The following is a 25,548-nucleotide window of genomic DNA, read 5'->3' on the forward strand; positions in this document are numbered from 1 at the left end:
AAGTGGGGACCATGTCATTTTAGGGGGTGTGGGATGGTGGTGGGGTGTAGATAGATTATTTAATTAGATGGTGGGGTTAATAAGTTATTAAAAATGGCAAGTGTATCTCTTAAATAAATACAGTCAGAAAAAACAAGTGTATCCTTTAAATAAATACAAAGGGAGTACTTCTTACTAGTATTTGCTTATTTATGATATTAATTTCTCTCGTAATTCTTGTTACAAGTTAAATCATTGTGATGTCTTCCACATTTCCCAAAAAAATCAGTATTCCTCATCAGTGGACTACTAATTATGAGACCTACAATTAGGTACAGTAAATATAGTCGTTTTCTAGTTATTACGTACAGTAATATAGACCTTTATCTATCCCTTGATTCCTATCAAGAACAAAATAGAACGGAAGGATTAGTACATTTTGCTACAACTATAACATACTTCGCAAGTTCGTATGAAATATCTTTGTTTTACTCTATGTTCTTCTTTTGTGCTGAATAGAAATATGAGTAAGTTCCGCACTAAAATTTACATGAAAAAGGCGACGAGTTATTTTTTTGGAGAAATAAAGAAAAAAAAAAAGGTTACAAACACACACACACTATTACAAACCTCGGCAATAGGGCTCAATTTTACATGAACCGAATAAGTCATTTTCTGCTCAGGAGGTAAAGATGGTGATTGGTGACCACATACATATAGTCTTCACACTAAATTGAACAAAAAATCTGCATCAGCTACATATCTCATAAAAGCTCAGTTTCTTCCTGGTCCCCTTCAACGTCATCAACCTCATTGTCTTCATCTTCTTCCGGTGCATCCGGATCAACTCCCTACAATATTATAGACTTACTGTGTTATAAATCTGGTCAATTTTACCAATAAAATTTGACAAATGATCAAGCATGGAAAACTCCTAAATGATTTGAATGATTGGCAAACCTTCATCAGCTTCTCCAAACGCTCCAACCCTTTCTTTGCAGCTTCACTTTGAGGGTTTATTCTGTATTTATAATGAATCAAAGCAGGAATCATATAAGTTGCTAACTTAATGTTTGCAAATAATTGATTTCGCGCCTAAATTCGTAAATTCAGGATACTCACAGGTACATAATGAAAATTGTCCTGTTAATATGAAAGGATCAAAAAATGATGGTAAAACTTTTACCTCAATGCAGCCTGATAATGAGACAGTGCCTCTTGCAACATGTTGGTGGCAGAAAAAACTTGAGCAAGCTTAACATGGAGAGAATCGTCTGCCCAATCTTTAAGATATCGCTCAAGAAGACTCACAGCATCAACATTCCGGCCCTCTACAACATGAAGTTCAGCGAGTGCTAATGCTGCCCCAAGATAACCAGGTTCCAGTCTGAGAGCAGACTCGTAGAACTTTTTTGCCTAGAAAGTATACCAATGAAAAAGTTGTGAAATACAAATTTGATGTAGGCATCAATTCCCTGATAAGCACTTAAGTAGCCTGCTTAACCCTGATGAGACTTTCAGTCAAATCAGTAGGCATTGTGAGCTATTTTTCGTGAATAAACCAACGTGAAGGCTAAACCTCAAGTGAGAGTTACTGAAGTGAAACTAGAAAGCTGGGGAAGGAACTCTAAAGAAAATAGCAGCAGACAATTGATCAAGTACAACAAGCCAAAGAAAGTAAATACAAAGCTTAATCCCCAGAACTAAGTCCCTCAAATAGCTTGCAAACCGTAACTTCTAGCCTATGTAACTTCTGCACTTCATTTTGCCAATCCCAACCCGACACTGAAACTTCAAGATACCCAAAATCATCTTGAATTACATTCATAAAGCACAAATGTAAAAATAAACAGAAAGTAAAGAAAAATCTTTGTGATATATGCTCGTACATGGGCTTGAGATCATAATACAAACAAGAACTAACAAGTCCAACATAGAATGTGTATAGTCCCTTTGTTGTTTTTTAAATGCATCAATTGACTTTTGCACTATTCATATACTAAGTTAGACTTGAATTTTTTACCAATATATAAAAATCAAATGCTATTATGTAAGATGTTGGATTAGTCACAAACTCACAATACATATTTTCAATAATATCAACTCTTTATAAGTTTTACAAACAGAAATTCATATATGTTTAATGGTATATATTTATAACTTGAAACCATGGAAATGTCCATTAAAAAAAAAAAAACAGAGTATATATTTATAACTTGAAACCATGGAAATGTCCATAAAATTAGGGATATGTTTCATGAATGTAATGTCCTGCACCCATGTGAAACTTTTGGATAGCACCTTTGTGTCTGAAATTTTAATCCTTGCATTGTCTTACAATTGGATATGTACCCATGTTAGACACTCATACCCGTGTCCGAGTAACATAGGTTCTATGTCTACCAATTATAACCAGTAGGTAGGGCAGCTAAGAAAATTAATTATGGGTAATTGTCACTAATCAGTTGTAACTCTATTCATGTTCAATTTATTAAAAAGTCACACTAGTTAAGCCAAGCAGGATCATCATTTCTAAAAGCAAGAAGCAAGGTGGCAGCAGCATCAACTATAGAAAGCTGCAGTGATGAGCTCAATGAAAAGAAAGAAGATAGCAAAAACAGCAGCAAGATGGAAATGGAAAGCTCGCAACAGTAGCAGCAACACCCACGACACCTCTTTTAGGAAAGATGTAAATTAAGCTTGGATTCCAGAATGCAGTGGCTTTTCTGTTCTCTTTAAAAATCTGATTTGTTTGAGTCTACCACGGAAACATAGAGTTTGTATGACACAGCGAGCTGATGGAGCTTAAGTGTGACCAACGTTACCAGATTAGCGGGTACCCCCTCGGGAATCTCGAACCAGTGTGCCCGTACTGGATCGGGTTCTTTGGCGACCCATTTCACTATGGTTCGCGAACCAAATCGCTGGTATTGTCGTGCCGAATCCGAAACGCTAGTTTTAACTATTGAAAGGTCAGGGAAGGTGAGAGAAGAAAAAATATATTGGGGACATGTTATTTGAGTATGGGTTTTAGATAAAATCTTATAAAATCTGATATTTTGAACAATTATTTAAAAACCCCAGGGAAAAAGGTTCACACTCCTCCTGAGAACCTAAAACCAAGCCAAACTTCGAATCGCTAACCCAACTCCGCACCCCGTACCGAAGCAAATAACATTCTGCAATTAGGCTAGGAACAAACAAGAATTGAAGGTGCTTTAATATTCTGCAATAGACAAATTAGTAACAACACTCCCCCCCCCCCCCCCACCCACCCACCACCACCACCACCACCAAAGTAAATTCATTAATTTCATTATTAGTTAAGAAGGGAACTCCAAATTTCACAGAAGATTATAAATCAAACAAAGTCTAATTCCGCAGGAGAAATAATAATCATACCTTCTCCCTCCCACTGGAGCTTTTAGCATGCACATCTCCAACTAACTTCAAAGCCTTTGCTGATTGAGGCATTGTCTTCATTGCATCTCTTGCAATATACAAAGCCTCTTTGACCTTAGATATTGCCAAATAAGAATGTACTAGACCTAAACATTAGATCATCCATTGATCACAAATAGTTAGAAAAGCACATTGTAACCACACAAAATGCGTCGAGAAGATACAGCTTCAACATTTATTCATGAAAATCAACCTTGATAAGACCGCAGATCGGGTTTAAGCTCCTGCGCATTTCTGAACGCGACAGCTGCTGAATCAGGTCTATTCAATGATAATAGCAAGTTGCCCTGCATTAAATATTTAATACTTTAGTCAAATATTACCAATTTACAACCCACTATGATATTAGGAAGACAATCAAAGGATCAATTAAGTGTGAGACATTCGCACAAACAGAATCCACTCAGAAATTTTAAATACATTAGTAGTGAATTTGGGGCACACCTTCATGATATAACCTGGTACATGCCTTTCATCAATTTGAATACTCTGGTTGCCAAAATGGTGTACATAAAGTTCGGGAATGCATAAAACAGCTTCAGTAACTTTCATAAACCAAGAAAAGGAAATAGTAGCAACAACGAAAAACCAAGAAATTACATACCTTCTCTGCATATGACAGCGCCCCTCTCTCATCTTTCCTTTCCCACAACACTGATAATGAAACAAACACTTCTGGTTTGGTAGCATCAATGTTCAACAAGTCATGCACCAATTTGTTTAACTTTGGGTATTCAGACTTCTTTTTAAGAAGCATTGCATACTCATCCATGTAAGTAACTACATATGGATCCAGAGAACGAGCCTGTCAAGACCATCAGAACGTCAATATGTGAATATGATAATTTGTAACTTCACCTATTTACATCTGCAACTACCTTTTCAAAATTCATTATTGCTTCATCATTCTTCCCAATTATGGCCTCAACCTTCAACCACAAAAATTAAATGAAAATAATGTAAGTTCAATGCAGACACCATGGTTAAAGCGGCAACTTTTGATTGACTACAAAGCTTAAACAAGAAAGACGAAAGTAGACTTTTTTTGTGTGTGTGTTTTTGTGTGTGTTGGGGGGGTGGGGGGGGGGGGGGAACTAGATTTGTGAGGACTAATTTGTGCCATGTGATTCAAATCACCCAAAAGAAAAAATTTTGTTATATTGCACTGATATGCTCTCACCAAGCTACATTAAATAGTTAATTGATGAAATTCCAGATAGTGACCCCCCCCCCCCCAAACATTCCTCAGCACACAAGAGCCTTAACACTTGATAGAGGCGCTACATCCTAGATAAGGTCAGGTTCTCTGTCTCATCATAAAATCAGAGAAATTCTCGTTGGTGGCCTTGTATTTTTGCACTTTATATTTGGTACTGTAATTTTTTTGTGGTAGTTCAATAAATAACCATGTGTTTCTGTTTATTATACAAAATGGAAAAAATGAAATTTTTTGGTTAATCATGGTTACTATCTCATTGCTTATAAAACAGGAGAGGAAAAAATAATTAAAAAAACTACCACCCAACATCTTCATTCACCACCACAGCCTACCACACGAACCAATGCCACCATGCCACCCACCACCCCAACGAACTACATCACTGGCGATGCAAATCTGACATAATAGCCTCGCAAACCCAACCACACCCTGGAACCTACGGCACACCATTGCTACAACCACCAACCAGGCAACCACCACGAATCCACCATCAGCACATAAAAAGGTACTTTTGCTTCCACCCCTCATGTTCCCTCTTTCGGATCTTCAAAATTCATTCATTGGAATCCCCAATTTCAAATTCTTAACCAAGTTATGATGAGATGTTTATTTTGGATAATTCATAAACGGGGGACACATACCAACCCCTGTGTCTTCAAGCTTCAAATTTCAATTTTCAGTTATGGTACTGTGACATGGATAAAGATGTCTGGTACAAGTATAAATCAAAGAGTCAGACAGTTAGGGAAGAATTCGGAACACAAGGGCACTTCCCTATATCCCTATATGTAATATGGCCATAGGGACATCAGGACATGGCATCATGAAACGTTTTTCTGCGAGGAGAAAGAAAACTAGAAAAGGAAACTTATCAACAAAAGGTGCGTTTTTTTGACAAGAATGTGTGTTGTAATGTTATAAGGTACAATTTGATGAAAAAATTACATGAGATGCTTTCACAAAAAAAGTGTGTTGAAAGGTGTGTACTTACGGATTTTCGTTTTCTTAGAGGACTTTAGAGAGTCTCTCTTTGAGGGGAATGATCCTCCTCAGTTCTATATCGAGAACTAAGCTAGTTTAATTAGGGCTCGTTCGGTATCACTACTAGTTTTCAGTTTTTAGTTTTTGGTCGTGAAAGTCATATCATTTAGATTGAATCATAAACTAAAAAAGAGTCATACATATAGTACTCATATTAATTTTGAAAACTGACAAAAAAAACTGGAAACTACTTTTTGTAGTTTTCATTAGTTTTTAGTTTAGTAAAAAACATAAAACTGGAAACAAAAGACGATACCGAACGGGCCCTCAGTGCTTCCAGTTAAGGGTGTTAACTTTAAAAATGAATAAGAGAGGTTATTTACTACCGATGTTACTCGGAACATGGGACGGAGCGAAACGGGGAACGGGAATGGGAACAGGGAACGCTGCCTCTCGGAACGATGGGTTACTATTTTATTTTATTTTTGTGGAATTCAAATTTTTGTAATTCAAGATTTAAGCAATAAAAAAAATTAACTTCACGATTACGATTACGATTACCAATGACGTACCCTTACTAATCAGATTAAAAAATAAATTTTCTTTCATTATTATTATTTATGCAAAGACTACTGCTGTAATGTATATTGCATACATAAATCACGGACACCTATAAGTCTATAACACTTAAAAGGGTTGCAAATAAATCAAGTAACTAAAGCAGGCTCCACTACTTTTTAAAAACTTAACTATTTATTTTGGACAGATTCCCAAGTCTGCCTCTCCCTCTTCCGATCTCTTCTGTCTTTCTTGCTCAATTGGCAAACGAACCTAAATCGAAAAGAAAACTTAATTAAACATCTCCAAAAGCCAAAATTTACAAGGTTCACAAATTTACACAATTGGGTTTACCAATTCCAACGACCCGGGTCGTGTACCACAGCGATCCGGTAAAATTCCGTTCCCCGTTTTGGGACGACCGACCCACTTTGTGTAACGGGGGCCGTTCTCCGTTCCGGTTAACATTGTTTACTACTTACTTGCTGGAGTAAGGTAGGGAAAAGAAATCACAAAGAAGGTAAAGTTGGCTAAGTCAGTGGTTCGTCTTGTTGAATCTAAACGCCATGGATGCAGAGAGTGAAACTCTGCAACTCGATGGTGAAGAATGAAGATGATGTGTTGTATTTTTTGTTTTTATTTTTTACTTTGTGTTATACTTTTTGTTTGTCCTTACTTTGGGAATTACTCAAAATCATACTCCACACTTTGGAGTTTAGGCCTCAATTCGAATGACAATGTAATATTATCAATGACCCTAAAACAAACAAACAAAAAATCCATACTCCTCTCACGAGTCTAAAATAAGCCACTAGCAAACCGCGAACCCGAACCCGTACCCCATACCGAAGCGAACCACGAAAAGCGAACCAAGAACCAGGTAACTTGGTATGGACCATACATTGCAAAAAAATTCTCCTTTCTTTCCTTTTTAATTTTTTTTCCTTCACAAATGTGTGGGTTAAAGTAATTGAAGTGTCTAAATGATAATTGAAGCTTAGCGTAAGAATTCCACACCCTTCCCAAGCATCAAGTGTCCGTCATGGGTGCGCAAAATAAAAAGAGGAGTTGAAGTGACATAGGTTTTGAGGATTCACGAAGTTAAAATAAAGCCTCGTCACTCTAGCCTTTCGCATCCCCTTATCTCCCCTAAAAGAATGACAACTAGGGCAGGGGTTTAACGGGTTTAACCTACTGATCAAATGCAGAAGTGATGTATTCACCACCATCAAATAATACAACCATGGATTTAAGTTAACGAACGAAATGAACACCCAAAGAAACTTGATGTTAGAGTCTAGATGAGTGTCGTTAGGTGGGAAAAGAATACAGAGAAATGACTACCTGAGAGCATAGAAAATACTTGCGAAGTAAGAATGAAGTTACAGGTATAAGTGTGTAACTAATAAATCTACCCAACCGATTGGAAGAGACCAACACGTCGACAATTTTATAACCAGAATAATGCAGCTTTGCTAACCTTTGCAATTTCAAGTAATATATGCACATTATTTTGGAATTGTTGCAGAATATCTGAAAATTTTTCCAATCCACCTGCAAGTCAGCAGATAATGTGAATTTACTAAATATAAGATAGAGGTCTTACTTGTTTATGTTTTTTTTTTGTGTGTGTGGTGGGTGGGTGGGGGGAAGGGGTGGTAAGGAGAAGAGGGTAAGCGGTCACAATAGAAAATAAGAGCAACAAAGATCTAGCAATGATTATTCAAAGTATCAAACTCAACTAAATGCAATCTTCTGTAAGAATGTTTTTATGAAGAGGAAAAATAATTTTATAACACAGAGAAGATAGCAAGAAGGTGCCCTCAACGCCTTAAACAAAATAAAGAACAAAATTATGAAACAATTACACATTTGCTAAGAAAATTAAGATTCAATATCCCTAATCCAATTCGCCTTAAGGTGAGCTCCAAACAATTTTGTAAAATCATTGAACTTGGGTTGTCTCCTATTTATCCCTGGTAGATCATGATCAAATTTTCTCTAACCCTACATAGAGCTAGTAAAGTCCCTTTCCTTATTATATCTTCTCAATGCAAATATAGCGGTAAGCAGAAATCCCCTTGTGGTGTTGTCTTTTCATGCTATTTAGACCTGTAATCCCCTCTAAATCCACCATTAGAGTTATCGATGGTCCTCATAAATTGCTGAAGCTGGGGAGATAGAATTTCTACTTCATAAGTTTGCCTGTGTGTCTATATTTCTTTTGATAGACATTGACCAACAGCTGTCCAGTGGCAATTTCAACAATCCGCGATTTCAACAACCATCAAAATGTCAACATACATATTCCAACATTTTCCAGACGCTATCCACTGAATATAGAAGACATTCACTCCTCTATATATTGAACTAACCAGCACTAAGCATCTACAGTTAGTATGTGGAGAATAATGACAAGCTCTGATAACAATGCAAACTAGTTTGAAACCCTATACCAAGTCTTGATTAATTATGTTGATTATTTATGCACTTACCAAACTATCCTGGCTTATAAAAATTCATCTATGACAGCTTACGAATCTAAGCAGTTCATACACATATGACTATATGAGCCTTGGGTCCTCAAAAAATACATTATATATTCCCAGCTGCTTCTAGATGACAGAAAATACAAATTTTTACTAGACGAGGGCATCATATATGTACAGATATAAGAGACTAAAACAGCAGACAACGTGGACAACTTGAGAGTTCCACATAAATAAACATTCCATTTCAAGATATCTGGAATAATAATTTTAATATCTGCCAAATACAGCCAGGTGATGTAAAGAAAATTTTTGTCCTGATTACACTAGCCAAGCCAATAGCAGTAGCTCTAAGAAAAATAAGTACTCAGTAATATAGCTAACTGTACCAAAGCAAAGGATAGTAATATACGCTATCCTTCCCAATGAAAACATTCATTATTCCATTTCTGGATTCCAAACAATTAATGTCATCTACTTATAAAGACAAATTTCCAAATACATTAGTAAGCTTACCTTTTTGCACTTAATTATTGTATTTTTATTTGAATCTATGGTTCCTATAAAATGTAAGTGGTCTATTTGGATCGATGGTAACTTTTAAAACAAGATCAATAACATTCTAGAACATTGTGAAAAGCGAATGGGAATACTATGTAGAATAGAAAAGAGTTCAAGATCAATCCTTGGAAGCATACCTTTGTAATCATTTGAAGCAATGCAACAGTGGGCCTCAACATAACGCTGCATAAAGTTCACCAATGAGGAAGGCATTAAAGATCTTCAAAATTTCAGATATTAAAATATAACTTAACTAACTACATGGACGATATCTATACATCCAATTTATTTATTTGGTTGCGCTTAAAAATTGACGTTATATAGATACAAAATGTCTACAAAATCAAATAAGATGTAAGGTCAGTGAGTTTGTCATTAATAACAATTCAGCTTTGAGTTTATAAGAATTATAACAAAACAATCTCATATACTTCCTCCATTCTACATTTACCGCACCATTTACCCTTTAAGGAAGTTCCACAATATTGGACCAACCCATTTTAGAAAATAAAATATTTGCTTTCACAGTTCAAATACCCAATATACCTTTGTTAATACTTGCTTTAGTTATGCTTGCAATCACATGGGCAAGTTTGTATTTTTTTTCTCTCTTCCCTTTTACGCTACTTAAAATCCTGTGCAAAACTCAAGTGCTGCAATAATTTTAGAACGGAGGAAGTATTTGTAGCTAAAAAGTCTGAAAATTGTCCAGTTCAAATATGACGTCAAAATTTTATCTTCCTTTTCTTTTTAGTGTTTTCCCACACTTTATATTATAAAGAGTTCAAAGGTATATGAATTACCTAAATGAAATTAAACCATAGTCAAACTGAATTTATGGAATTACCTTTGTTCAATATTTATATGTATGGCACACAGTAAATTAAAACTTTAGAAATTTCATTTTAGGGTGTTAACATGATAATTATTTGGCTTTTTCGTTTTCTGGTCATGTTAAGTAAAACCAGCGGTAAATATAAGCTTTTAACTTTAGAGTAGATAGTAGTTGTTGCAGTAACGAGCTCTTCACTAATTAAGGTTTGTTGGGTTATTGATAGTGGCCGGGATTGTAAAATACAAAAATGGCCATTTATTGTTTGAAAATTAACTAAAATTTGGTCAAATAATTCATGATCAATAGAGATGTTACTTTAATTTATGTGATATAATGCATTGTCACTTTTTGATAAAATAAATAAATAAGTATACAGGTGTCTGTGACGATAAAAATGGTATTCATATGTATCAAGAATCATATTGCTTTTAAACCTGCCTCTATAATTAACCTAGTCATAATGCTAACCGCTACCTAAACACTATTGTTGACTGCCTATATTTTATTAGGAGGAACTAGTAGAAGTCGTGATTGGGCGAGTTGTAAAGATAATAATGGTGTGGAATCATGCTTTTAGTTCACCTTTTAATTAACCTTTGAACAGACTCCTCTCCAAATATCCCGAGGTATATATAAAGTTAGTCCACCTTTTAATCAGGAAGCCCAGAAATGTACCCTTGGAGTAGCTTTTTTACTTCTACTGATTAGCATATGCATTGTTGACATCATGGCCTTCCACTAGGGGAGTCCATGGTTATCAACTCGAGGAGAAAAGTTTATGAAACCGTTGCTAAACTAAAGCAAGTAAACGTAACCTAGGACCCTACCTGAAGCCACCGCCCAGATTCAACATGATCAGAGAGAGGCCTTCCACTTCTGCTTGGTGTCTGAAATATATGCAAACATAAAAATTTTAAAAGATTGGGGTCACTTTTTAGATATATTCAAGGCATATCAATCAAAGACCTAAAACATGTAACAAGGTCGTTCTTAAATGCAAGTCCATTTGTGAAGCACCCATTTAATCAAAGACAAACAACTAAAACAGCAAATATGAGAGTATGTGACTATCAATACATGTACAAGAAATTCATATCATGTAAGGAGTCCCAGATCGAGCTTACAAGCAAGGAAAAGCAAAAAGAAAGACGGAGATCAAAGGGAAAAGAAAAAGAGATCAGGAATGGCCAGTCCAACGAGACACGAAATGAAACATACAGGTACCAAGGTAAACAAATTTAGGGCAAATAAATAAGCTGTAAAACGATCACTAAGAACTGCATAGCTGCAAAAGAAATAGTATATTCATCATGATTATATCACCATAAACTTCTTACAAAGATTAACATGCAGTACACTTTGTCAAAAAAATTTGAAAATCAATAAAAATGCTTTCAGCGATAAACCTGAGGAAACAAGGAAATAATATCCTTAGCAGAAGCTCCAAGCTCAGCCATAGCTGTTATGGCTTCAAGGACATAAGGACATTGTCTGCAGAAACAGAGGCACAATTTAGGAAGTATGAATATGCCAGAAGCACGCTGCAAAATAATTTCTAACAGTTACTTCTACTGATTCAAAGAAGCAGGAGAGAAAAATTCTACAACGCCGTGTACCTTCATCTAAAAAAAATTCTCTTAGAACACATTCCTCCAAAAATAAGCTAAAGAAGAAATAATAAGTTATATCCACATTAACCTAAGAGTCGTGAAGGATAATTGAAGAACCTGTCACAAGGATTGAAGAGTTTAAGATAAGCTAGGAGTAATAATAGTTGACATTTGCATGATCATGTTGGGTCCTCAAGCTTGGAGATGTCTAATTACATTTAAGTATTTCCAAGTTGCGATCAAAATAAACAAATAAATAAGATTGAGAAAATTGAATTACGGCCTGAGGAACAAAAAATATATGATTGAAGACCTCACTGGATGTAAAACTCATCAAAAATTATCCATAAACAAATTTATCATTCATCGCATATCATCCATAAATGATTTATCACTCATTGCATACCATCCAATTCTGTAATGCTTTACCTCCGTTATTTTTATTCTTTTTGTTCTACTCACTTTTCGCTTAAGGTTATAGTTTGTTTTTATTCTACTCACTTTTTCTTTATTCATTTGCCTTATACAACTTCCATGTTTATGTTTCTTTCTATTTTTAATTGATTTTTATTCCTATTTTTATTTTATTTTTAAAATTCGTTTGATTTTATTTTTATTTTTACATGCTATTTTGAAATGTACTTATTTTACTTATTCATTTATTTTAAACTTTACTTATTTTTTATTATCTCTTACAATATTTCTTCTATACTATATATACATTTTGCTCTTATCTTACTTTCATTAATTCCACCTTCTCTTCCTTGCGTTTTTCTTTTTACTTCCTGCTCCTTTCTGGTTTGATTGGTGACAATGACGATTTCCTACGACGATTCATGTTAGCCGACCCCAAATCATTTTGGGACTAAGGCTTTGTTGTTGTTGTTGTTGTTGTATTTCTTTTCTGGTCAACTTCTTTTACTATCTTACCCTTTAATTATCCCATAATATTTACACATTTCCACTCACTCTCTCCTACTTTATTCACCTTTTTCTTACACAGATCCACCTTTTACTTCCTCTACTTTCCTTCAATGTTTTTCTCCAATTATATAACAATCAAATAATTTATTGCTCATCGCACATCAAGACAGTATTAGCAATGTTAGTTAATGGATACGTTTATATATTTTTACCATGTATAAGTATATAGCATTACAGGATAAAGGACAAAAGAAGTAGCTGTCAAAATGTCCCCATCCCCTACAAATAGTATTTCCTTGAAGATAAATAAATCCTATTATGTCCTAAGATCATAGAGATTGTAAAAATAAATCTTGCTGGGTAGGCTTGTACTCCACAGACATATCATTAATTTCATACAAAAGGGAAAATATGCAGTAGTTAATTACCCAAAAAAAAAAGATATCAATAAGTTGAATGAAAATGTAAAGCAACACTAAATTCGAATCACTTGCATGTAGGCTTTGTTTGTTTTGATGGTAAACATTTTCAATCCACTATAAACAATTTTCAAGGGAAAACATGATTCTAAAATAGTTTTCATTTGCTTGGTTCCTTACAAGAAAAGTTATGGAGAAAAAGGATAATGGAAATGGAAGAGAAAATGGAAGGGAGAGGTTGGACGGAAGGAAGGAGAGAAAAAAAAAAGAGGCAAGGAGTGAGGAGGAAAATGTGGCAAGCCTTTTGTACAAAACGAAAATGTTTTCCGCCTTTGGGAAAATTGTTTTCCACACATTACAAATGAAACAAAAGGAAAATAGGAAAATCGTATTCCTGAAAAATAATGGAAAAAACAAACAGAGCCGTTAAATGTAAAATTCTCAAGGTTATAGAGTATATCCTATGATTTTGACAACTTTGATCATTTATACATATAAACGCAAAGCGGCCTTTACGAAAGGCAACATACATAAACACATACATACGTACATACATAAATAGTCATGGGACTAAAATTTCGTCACATAATCACAAACCTTAAACACTCTTTGTAAGAAGCAACAGCTGCACGAGTATGTCTAGTATTTCGATAAAGCTTTCCCATCATTAGATGCATGGGCAAGTTTCTTGCCTTGCTAGGAATTCCCTCCATCTGTCAAAATAGAATTAAAGTAATGCTATATATAGTCAAGGGCCTAAATCAGTATAAAGTGAGAAATAGGTACCATTTTTTACCAATAGTGTGTTAGTACACAGGGAAGTGAAAGTTAATCAGAAGACTATGCGAATTCACCAACAGAGACAATAAAATGGGACCACTTCGGTATGGAGGGAATATAAATTCCATCAACCACATGCTACTTGAAGAACAAAAATGAGGATGTGGCATACATGGAAGTGTGCAAGGCCATTTAGATAGATAGCTCACATTAATGTTTAAGGCTAACAATTTTGAGCCGTCAATTAGCTTGGAGATATTTATCATTTCTACCCCATTAAGAGCAACTTCTTACGATATTACAGTTTCCACTAAGAGGAAGAGAGATGAGAAGACAAAAACTTTCTATAAGAAAATGCATTTCGCAAAATACCCAACAACATACAGGTGCATAAAAGACACTTTTATCTATTAAAGAAAATAAAAGCAACATGATAAATGACCAACTAAGCAAGTCCTTGTAAAAGCCAGACCTTTGAAAGTTTTAGGTACAGAGGAAAAACTTTCTTAAAAAGGGAAAGAATAAAGACTATAAACAAGATGTTTACATAAGATGAGCCAAAACAATATAACTCAAGAAATCATTGCCTATGAAGAAACTTTTAATTACGAAGTCACAATTAATATTTTTCTTTAAACATGCCTCCTCATAATGTTCCTACCTAATAAAACTATCTTTTTACTATAAGGGAACTCCAACAGTGGAGTCAAACTTTGGAAGTTCCCTTATTAAAACCCAAAAAATATGAAGTAAATTAAGCATAATATAAACTACACTTCCCTATAACAAAAGATAGAAGAGAATTAATATAGGAGATATTTACCATAAGATCAAGATGTTAATATAGGAAAGAATACTGATAAAAAACACAATAAACCTAAATTAGAAGATCATACTAGTGTATAAAAAAGCGCAAGACCACTAAAGCGATAAGAGTAGCGCAAGGCGCGCGACTCAAGAAGTGAAGCGCCCTTTAAAAAAATTAAAAGTCTCTTACTATTAGTATTTAAACCACAAGAATATATGAGCATCAGATTTACTTCCTTATTACTCTTTGTTTTAAAAACAATAAAGCATATAAAATAGTGGGATGTAATGGACTAAATCAAAATGGCTCTTAAAACCTCTTCGCCTCCTTTCCATGAAGTAGAAGATGGACGTCCCGTTGCCGTCCCGTTATCGCTTTTTGGTCAATTGGAAACAACCTCTCTGCAATTGCAGGGGTAAGGTTGCGTAGACCCGACTCCTCCTTACCCCGATTCTTGCGGGAGCCTCTTTGAGGCAATGGGGTAATGATAATGATGATAATGATGAAAGCATATAAAATAGTGTTTATCATGCACTATCCACTAGGAAACGAATATACTATAAACATCGTCGGCTGTTGTCTTCTTCTTTTCCTCTTTTTCCTTTGCTTTTCGACTCTTGCCCCACTTTCTACTATTAAAGAATTAATGGGGTGTGAACCAGAACACAGTAACAACATAAAAAGAGAAGATCCCAACATAAAATAAAAACAAAAAAAAGAATTTCAAATAAGCGCAGAAAAGCACGCTTCACGAGCTTCACGCGCTTCTTCCAAAACGCTTCGCTTAGGACTAATTAAACGCTTTGCGCTTTAGCGCGCTTTTTCATACACTGAATTATACAACAACCAACTTGGATTCTTTAAGTACTTAAGTATTGTTATTAAAGTTATAACAAGTTCTACTGTTTCTTTTAGTCTTAGTAATGAACGACAACATCCAAATCAGGACAATCCCCATTCCATCAACAACTTATAACTAGACAAAATTATACTTCCTTCGTTCTTATATACTTGCAACATACTTTTTTACTCACTTAGAGAAAATGGAAAAATGGAATCAAACTCTGTATGTGGAGGCATAAGTGGAAATTTTCATTCTTTATCTGGTGGGTGGGAAGTTAAAGAGAATAAAGAGGGAGGGTGTACATGACATTGCATACAAAAAACATTGCCATTTATAGTGCAAGTATTATGATATTTTCACTTTAGAGAAATGTTTAGAATATAAAAAAAGGAGGAAGTATTAACTATAACATTATACTCATTATCTATATATAATAAATGTGTCACTTCCCTCTCTCTTGAGCTCAACGCATGTTAAGGGTGTTTTACTAACACGTGTTGATCTCCATTGATGGCGAAAAAGAAGAAATCAATCCCTATTCTAGTTTCACCTTTTCTTCGGATGAAAACAACCGGTTAAATGATAGTGCAATCGAAGAATCCAAGCTCATAATTGATGAAGGGGAGGTAATTCACTCATCACTTGTTCATCTGTGGGGTATGACATATGACCTCTTGAGAGCTTCACGATGCTATTTTAAGTTTTTAACTATGAAAACTGTGAATTGAGCTTTAGGTTTGTCTTTTAATGGTGTTGGTCCTGCAATCAATGGAAACCGATTTCTCAAATTGGGGGTAATCAGATTAAGAATATGGATAGTAATATTGGAAATAGGTCTCTTCCTAGTCGTTACTTAATGTTGATATTGATAAAGCTTTACATGGGTCCAACATCCTTGCACCTTCCGTTAAGTCTTCTCCTAGTGTCGGTAAACATTTTAATACAAGACTACATATAGGTATAGGTGGAGAGGGTCAAAAAGAACCTTGGAAGAATTTATTTATGGAAAAAAAAATCACATTCACATGTCCAAGCCTTTTTAAAACATTTTAAGTAAAAAGTATTATTCAACACAATATAACCAAAATTCATTGCTTCAAACCAGAGACACTAATCATCACTTCTTTTCTCCTGTTAAAGAGAGGAACTACTGAATGGGATCTCTGATTTTTTTTTTTTAATAATAATGGTGACAAGTAGGTGGATCTAGGAAAAATTCAATCCAAACTTATTTCTTTTTATAAGAAATTGCTTGGCTCTGCTGCTACAGTTTTTTCCCTGTTGTTCTCATTCCAACGCTTCGTAGTAGATCTAGTTAAGTGATGGGGTTAGAAGAAGCTTGTGTTAGGATGTTACAGAGTTAGAAATCGATAGGGCTTCATGGGTATTGGTGATGATAACGCCCCTAGTCTAGATGGGCTAAATACAGTTTTCTTCATGGCATAAGATCAAATTTAACATGTATTCTGCCGTGAAAGAAGTTTTCAAGTCCAACACTTTTCTCCCCCAGTAACTAAACTTCTATTACCTTAATCCCTAAAGTGAAAGAAGCTTTCAAGTCCAACACTTTTCTCCCCCAGTAACTAAACTTCTATTACCTTAATCCCTAAAGTTCCTAATCCTTTTAATGTCAAAGACTTTAGACCAATTGCTTGTTGCAATGTGGTGTACAAGATTGTATCTAATATTTTGACTTCAAGGATGCAAGGAGTTCTTTGTGACGTAGTAAGTTAATTTTAGTCTAGTTTTATTCATGAAAGGCAAATTTTAGATAATATCTTGCTCGCAACAGAGTTGATCGAATTATACAACAAAGTTAATATCTCTCCAAGAAGGAATCTATCTTATGCTGGTAGACTCCGTTTAGTTAAGACTATCCTTTTAAGCTTGCAGTCCTTTTAGTGCCAAATTTGTATCCTTCCTAAGAATGTTATAAAAGAGATCCTAAGCTTTTGTAGGATCTTTCTGATTGAAAGTTCTCTTTAGAAGCTTATTTATAACCTGGTTGACTCTTTGGAACAGGCTTCCTGCTTTAGATAGGTTGGCTGAATGGAGGGTTGTTTCTACTAACTTGTGCCCTTTCTGTTCTAGTTGTCCAGTCGGTGAAGCACCTGTTCTTTGAATGTAGTTATTCTGCTACTGTTTTGAGTAATGTGTTCAGTAGCTTCGCTTTGGGTGTTGAAGAATTCAAAAAGGGTTGGAAACAGATCCAAGCTACTTAAAATGTTTTTTGCTGAGAGTATTTACAGCATTTGGATAAAGAGAAACGAGAAAGTTTTTAATCAGAAAAGCATGACACCTATAGCTTTGTTTCAAGATACGAAGTATTAGATTTCGAGTAACTTGTAAAGCTACTGATACTCTGAAATTGCTACTGATGTATTAGTTGTTGTGTTTTGATTATTGCTGTAAGTGATGATTGGATTTCCAGGCCCTTCCTAGAAGGTATTGGACTTTTCATCCTGATGCCTCATTGCCTATGCAATATTCATAGAGTTATTGGTGTAATTGGTGTTCTGGTGGTTCTTGCTAGCTTTTGCTAGTTGTACTTTATGCTTATTTGGTGCGGAGTAATAAAATTTCTTTCTAATTGCCAAAGAAAAAAAAGGTCACTTCCAGAAACGGCCGTTATTTTAATAAGTGCATCACTTCCTATTTTAGAAACTTTATAACGTTATCTATTAATTTATCTCTCCTACAATATTCCCAAGTCCCAAATATTTTAATTTTTCTCTCTCTCATGGACCCACTACATACTCACACCATCAATTTATTACAATAAAATAATTCTTCCACTATCTTTTTCCTACAAAAAAGAATTGCCTCACTTCATATTATTATACTAAGTTCAACTCTAACTCCTAATACTTTGTGTCGGTCAAAGTGATGACTTATTAAAAGAACACAAGGAGCAATAATAATAATAATTGGTTATCTATTCCAACGTTTCCTAAAAACAATTATTCAACTTATACATGAAACTAACATAATAGTAAATTTTCTAATTCCTTTTAAAATCAAAGCAAATGCACTATATGTTTCCATACACGTACATAATTTTTAAAATCTCACGCACACATCGCGCGTACAAAAATAGTTTTAGATAAGTGAGGGCCTGAGTCTCAGCTCTTCCTATATTAACCTACTTTAACCATTATCTCTATCCATGCCTGCAAATTGAACACAATATATGCCAACCTATTAGATAAGTCGAATTTGAGTCGGATAATCTCATTCCTTTTTAGAACAACCTCTTCTATGCAAGCCCCTATTGGGTTACGCAAAATTATAGGGCATAATGGATTTTAATTATTTGTATTCAATCAACTTGATTGACCAAGGTAGCTTTCCATGTACCACATAGTAAACTCCATACAACCTCATGGAAGAGCTTCAAGTCAAGCCCACAATAGCATTAGACATGGACCTTCTTCTTTGAAGATGAATCAAAGAAAAGGGAAATTCAATCATCTTGTATTAGTGTATGTTGATAGTCTTAATTATTTTTGCCGAAAATTGTCTAAGAAACTTTAGACAAGTCTTAATAAGATTATTCAAGAATATTCTAACAAGATTCTAATTGATGTAAACCTCAAAAACTTGTCTCCTACATTTTTGTGCTTTGAGTTGTATATAAATGCCAAATTAGGTACTTTGATATGTCGCATTATGGGATACGGGGAACATGTAATACTCCCACATTATTCGTTATACTTACATTTGTACAAAGTGTTAGGTGATAAGTGATTGTTTGGTTATCAATTGTTATTTTATTGAAAAAGGTGTGACATAAGTTAGTAGGATATTTTTTAAATTGTATGAGAGAGGGTGTGCGGACCAAACTTTTGTTAGTGGGATGAGAGAGACAATAAAATAATTGTGGGATTATTCCTAATTTGGAAGTGTAAAGGGTAATGTATAATGGGTGGAAAAAAAACCGTAACGAGTAATATGGGACCAAGAGATTATATATCCTTCCTCTTCTTATTTAATTCCCTTTTACACCTCCATTTTGGTTCTTCTCCATTTTGGTTCTTCTCCTTTTTTCCACTAATTATTCCTTTCATCCCTATTTTTCCTCTCCTTTTATTCATTCATCATTTCTTCATACTCTCATTCCCTCTTCCATTCTACATCATTTTGCATCGTTGCCTCACATCATTTACTTTCCTAAGTTCTGTAATACAAATGCAATACTCCCTCCGTCCCATATTAGTTTTACACTTTTCATTTTCATCCGTCCAAAATTATCTTTTACACTTCTATTTTGGAACAGACCCCACAATTATTTTAATATCTCTCTTTCCACTACCAAAAAGTTATGGTCACTCTCTCACATTCATTTAAAAAAGTACTTCACTATCTTTTATCACATCTTCTTTAATAAAATAATACCCCACTATCTCAGTTCACATCTACTTTTCCAATTAAATAATATTTGATAACCAAACAATAACTTATCTCCTAAAACTATGTGCCTTGATAAGTGTCAAAACTAATCTGGACGGAGAGAGTGCAATGTGTCATCATCTAGCATAAAAACTGTTACCGCTTACTGCATCTAGAGTGCTAACCTTAAATAGCCCATCTACTTGATTCCTCATCACATTTTGCAAAATCTAGCACAAACTTTAAGGTCTTCCCAAAATAAACAAATTCAAGCTGTAGCTTTTTACCAATTGAATCTGAAAACTTGATCATAAAACTTAAGCAATATCATCTTCCGCTTTGGTAGCATGGCCTAAGATCTATACAACCAGTTAAGATCTGTACAACCATTTGAATAGATTATGTTAGTGTTATACCTTGAAAGAATCATATCTCCATTAATTCCATCTTTTTGAAAAATGTCTCATTTTCTAGTCAATCTGTGTGTGTGTCCAATAGAACACCCTTCATTTAAGGAATCGTCAACAACTGGACATTACACTAAATAAAAATATATTTCATAATTCATATACAAGAATAGAGCGAACCTCCAAGAGTGCAACTTTGTTCTCATTCAACGCCGCATGACAAGATGCTATTTTGAATTTGACCTGTCAAATAAAATTCAGAAATCAAGTAATTAGGAAAAAATAATAAGTTACACCTTATAGATTGACAAGTAATTGGGAATACAACATAAAAGATGTTGGCTATGAAAGAATGAAGAGTAAAAAAGGAAAGTAATTTCTACCTCATTTTCATTAATTGTTGAAATACTAAGAGGACTTGGAGAAGAAGACCTGTTTGATGCAGATAATGAACTTCTTAGTATGGAAGAATTTTGCTTGGGACTGATCTTATGATGTTGCAATGCTTGTTTATATGTGTTCTGTCCCACCAAGAAAAAGAAAGAGGACCTTATTTTGTAAACAAAGCATAATCAACAGATTCACTTCCATGAGCGCATAGTATGCTAGAGAAAGTAGCCATACAAAATATTTCCTTTCCTTTTTTTACAATTTCCTTTTTTTTATCTCAACTTGTTTTCACTTTGGTGTCAAAAAATTATAGACTTTTTTCCTTGATTAACAAAAAAGAGCACTCAATAAGTAGAAGCACATGAAATTTGAGATGGATAGCATCACTGCAGCAAAATTTCCTTTTTATCCTTCCCCATCCAAAATTTCTAATATTCTTCAAAACAAATCTATTTCCTTGAAGTTCCATATAACTTGTATAAGGGAAACCCTAATTATCAGTAAACAATTGGAGAAAAGGATATTGTAAACAATCTATTTCGAAGAGGAACTTGCTCCCCCGTACCTTTTACCCACAGAACCAAATTACCTAGAGCATCACTTGCATTTAAGAATAAATTTCTAAGAATGATTTGTGGATGAACATAAATATCCCAAGGGAAATTGAGAAAAATCTTGTTGAACCTTCATTAATGAAATATTAAATAATTTTGTGGAAACAATATGTACTATCAGAAATTTCATTCTCATACCCCCCCCCCCCCCCCACCACAAACTCCAAAAAAAAACAATAAAATTAAAAGGAAATCTTATAGAAGCGCAGACGAGAAACTTTGTATACTTCAATCAAGATGTCCATCAATTATCATGAATACTTTCTTTTGGCTGTGGGATGTAATGGACTAACTCAAAATGGCTCTTAAAACCTCTTCGCTTCCTTTCCATGAAGTAGAAGATGGTCGTCCCGTTATTCTTTTTGGGTCAATTGGAAACAACCTCTCTGCAATTGCAGGGGTAAGGTTGCGTACGTCCGACCTCCCCTTACCCCGCTTCTCGCGGGAGCCTCTTTGAGGCAATGGGGTAATGATAATGATGATAATGATGAATTCAGATAGGACTCACTGATCAGTGACACTATATGAACAGTCTAAAATACACAATACTGTAATTATTTTAGCTGTAAAAATAAAGCTTTTGTTTAAGTTGTCTCTAGTTTCTAAATACACAAGAAATGGTGTTTCACAATTTAAGGGAACTAACAGCATGGAATCAAGTTCATTATCCATGCAATGTCAGTGAATCAGCTGCTACGTCCAGAAAAGCAGTTAACAATGGAGTATCCAGATTTTAACAACTAACTATTGATATTATAAGGCATGCCTAACATCATAAATTTGCTATGGCTAGGCATCATTAGAGTGACTTCAAAGCCAAATGAAGCAACGGGAAGGGTCAGTTAGCGGATATGAGACTCCTTGATGTTTATTGGTTAGAACTTAACTTGGTTGGGGTCATAAATATCAGTCTCCTAGATCCCCAGATATTCCCTTTCTATTTAAATATACCACGGGACAGTGGCGGATCCAGGAATATTTAGAAGGTGTGTCACCTTTGTCTACGGACCACACCCTCAATAAACTATAGAAGTATTTCGACAGCCTGTGATCACTACTATGTTTACATCAATACAATGCAATACCTTATTTTAAATGACAAACAATGAATACATAAAATAAGCAGTTTGCATATTTATTAAAAAATGAGTTCACCTCGAAAATGTTTACTTGTTACTCCTAATTTTTACAAAGCCAACATATTTCACATTAAAGGCATGATTTTGATTTTCGCAATTTGAATCAACATAAACATAAACATAAATAACAAAGGACTAGGAGAAAAGAGAAATGTTTATAAGTAAAAGAAAGAAAAAGTTTTACTAAAAAGATTAAATAGATACAGAGTGCAAAAAAACATGCGTGGGGCTGGTAATTTGTCAAAGAAATACGGTGTAAATAGAATTGGGGTTGCATAATGTATGGGGACTTGAATCAGCAAATAAAAAGGGAATGAGGAAAAAAGATAGAAAAGCTACTGGTATGAGGAATCGAACCCGGACACATGTAAGGATTGTACGTGCATAAACCAATGAACCAAAGTGTCATTGTATGACTACTCAGGAACAAGTTTTGATATTATTGTTTTTCTGTTCGAACTTTCTGATTTGTTTTGGGGAATGGTGTGTCACATGACACACCATGCCCAAGGGTGGCTCCGCCATGGCCACGGGAACTCACTCTTCACTAGAGGTAAGCAGTCAATAAACCAACAACCAATACTGAGAGACAAAATATCATTTGTTCTCCAGTGTAATTTCTGCTATTTGATGTCCGTGAACCTCACGAATATAAAGAAAGATAAAAATAAATAAATCGAAGGCATTTTTTCAGGTCTATAAGCAGGTTTCTAAGCTTCTTACTAGTGCCTAGTTGTTTGGGAAAACAGGTAAAAGTAATTGTTTCCACAAAAATAATCTTACAGGAGAGCAGCCTAATCATGTAACTAACTGTAAATTAAAAGGCATTGTTGATTCGTTGTCCTAACTTATTGTATAGCATGGGATCAAAATTGCTAATTATTTTTCATTATCTACGTGTACATCCCTCAAACCTTGTTTGTGGAGATTATAAATTCAACTTTACCCTACTCAACCCCCACAACCAAAAAAATACACTGCCAACAAAACTAAAAAAGTGTATCAAAATATTGCTACCAAAAAATCAATAACTAGACAACTAGACTTACTTATTTCTCTGACATCATAAAAAGTGATCTCCTGCCTAAAGATTATTACTAAGCCAATTATGGAACAATCCACAATACTCCCTCCGTCTCCAAAAAATTGCCCCATTTGACTTTTCACGGTATCAACACACGACTTAAAACGTAAATATCTCTAGTTCTATTTGTAAAAATTATAAAAAGCTAATATTCCGAAAATATATATTGAAACGAATCTACCAAGACCCGATATGACTGTATTTTTTATAAGCTAATGAGAATTCATGGTCAAAGTTTTCAAAGTTTGACCCAAAAAATTGCAATGGCGCAATCTTTTAGGGACGAAGGGAGTAACGAAGAAGAGCATGCTTAGCAACACAGTTTGACTTCAACATGATAAATTTAATATTTTATCTTTCTCTCGCTCAAACTCCAAAATCAACACAACATTTAGCAAACACCAAAAATATCATCTCTCTTTTGCACATTTAATGTCACTTTTGCAAATAAAAAAAAAAAAAAGGCTGGTACCCAAATGCCAATTGTCAAGCACTCCTTACATCAAATTGTTTTTCCATTTGGTGTTCACGAACATCAATTGTTACATGCTTTCACTCTCTCTTCCTTTCTCTCTCATCTCTCTACCTATTTTAGTAGTTTTTGTTCCACTCTCTCTCTCTTGAACACCAATTATTGGATGTTGCTAAACATGCTTTAAGCCCTGCTTGGTTCAATTTATTTTAAATTATTTGACTTATTTCAGATCAGTGATAAAGTGGTTAGGTCTTGGCTTGACACGGTTTAGGACACTATTGATTCCCATTTACTGAAATCAGGCTTGTCACTAATCAAATGTGATCAAATTACAACACGGATGTATTTATTCGACAAGCGCAGAACAAATATATACAAATTCCATTCACAACACTAGAAAAATAGTTCAGGCTAACTTACAACTGCTCTCCGAAATTCCCTATCGCGAAAAAACGAGTCTCCAAGAAAAAGCTACACCAAACAAAAACAGAATTAAGGATAATTAGTTCATCAATATAGTAAAAGGAGAAACAAGTGACAACCGATAGCAGAAATACAAAAAAGACAGTAAAATCAATTAAACAATACCAAATTCTCAGCCTTAACAATTGAATTAGTTTCAGAATTTCCAGATGAAGAAGAAACAAGAAATTGACCCTACAATAAAACACAAACATTAAAAATTAAAATTAATCAGCAAAAATTGAGAAGAAACGATGAAGCGAAACACCTAATTATCAAGCGAACAACAGAGAATTGGAAGTTGAATAAATAGATAAAGAGATATACGAGGAGTTGAGCGGAGTTGTGGAGGCCATGATCGAGAAGGCAGGCCATGTAGTCCTTGGGAGCATCCATGGAGAAAAGTACGAAATGGGGGGAGGGCGGAATGGGAAACTGAATTTACTGAACACTTCCCTTCCGAAGTGAGTGGGAGTTGGGGTGGTGGACTTGAGTTTGAATTATGGTCGACTTGACTTACTTCAACAGCCAGTTGCCAAACATTTAGGCCCTGACGCCCTGACGCCCTGTTCGGCAAAACTAGCGGCAGCGGGTAGTTTTAGTGTTTTAAGTAGCGGGTAACGGTTGGGCTAGCGGGTAGCAGTCAAGAGTAGCGGGTAGCGGTTAGCTGTCAAAGTAGCGATTCATAATAGGATATTTCGGTATTTACTACCTTTAAAATACACCACTTTTGTATTTACTACCTTATGAAATTTTTATTTTAAATTACTACCTTAAACTTCCAATTTTTTTTTACTTACTACCACTTTACAGTTTTCTCATTTTAAAATTAAGATATCTCTTTCGTTTCTTAATCGTTTAAAGTGATTCAAAGTTCATTATTTTCCTTTTTCTATAGGGATTTCATTGAGAACGTCATTTCAAAGAAATTCGTTTGATAATTCATAAATATTTTAAAATTTTACAAATAATATTTAATTTGTTTAAACTTTTACGAAATGTTAAAAAGTCGGATCCCTATGGAATCCTTACACATAAATGAGAAGAATGAGCTTTGAATCACTTAAAATGATTAAGAAACGAAAGAGATATCTGAATTTTAAAATGAGAAAACTGTAA

The 25,548-nt window shown here is 34.6% G+C and overlaps 1 protein-coding gene across 1 annotated transcript; it reads right to left on the bottom strand.

Annotated features, from left to right (window-relative positions):
* Positions 1–446: 446 nt before the first annotated feature.
* Positions 447–24,937, bottom strand: LOC110801226 (anaphase-promoting complex subunit 7). Its single transcript, XM_022006564.2, has 18 exons — positions 24,757–24,937; positions 24,556–24,624; positions 24,388–24,438; positions 20,649–20,786; positions 20,446–20,508; positions 13,635–13,750; positions 11,491–11,575; positions 10,912–10,971; positions 9,387–9,432; positions 7,680–7,753; positions 4,320–4,370; positions 4,046–4,246; positions 3,886–3,930; positions 3,635–3,728; positions 3,382–3,527; positions 1,166–1,395; positions 940–1,000; positions 447–830 (listed from the first exon to the last, which is right to left on the bottom strand). The coding sequence occupies exons 1-18, from the start codon at positions 24,823–24,825 to the stop codon at positions 744–746; spliced, it is 1,686 nt and encodes a 561-aa protein (XP_021862256.2). The 5' UTR covers positions 24,826–24,937; the 3' UTR covers positions 447–743.
* Positions 24,938–25,548: the final 611 nt, after the last annotated feature.

This window comes from Spinacia oleracea, chromosome 3 (genome assembly GCF_020520425.1).
Source record: "Spinacia oleracea cultivar Varoflay chromosome 3, BTI_SOV_V1, whole genome shotgun sequence".
Lineage (NCBI taxonomy): Eukaryota > Viridiplantae > Streptophyta > Magnoliopsida > Caryophyllales > Amaranthaceae > Spinacia > Spinacia oleracea.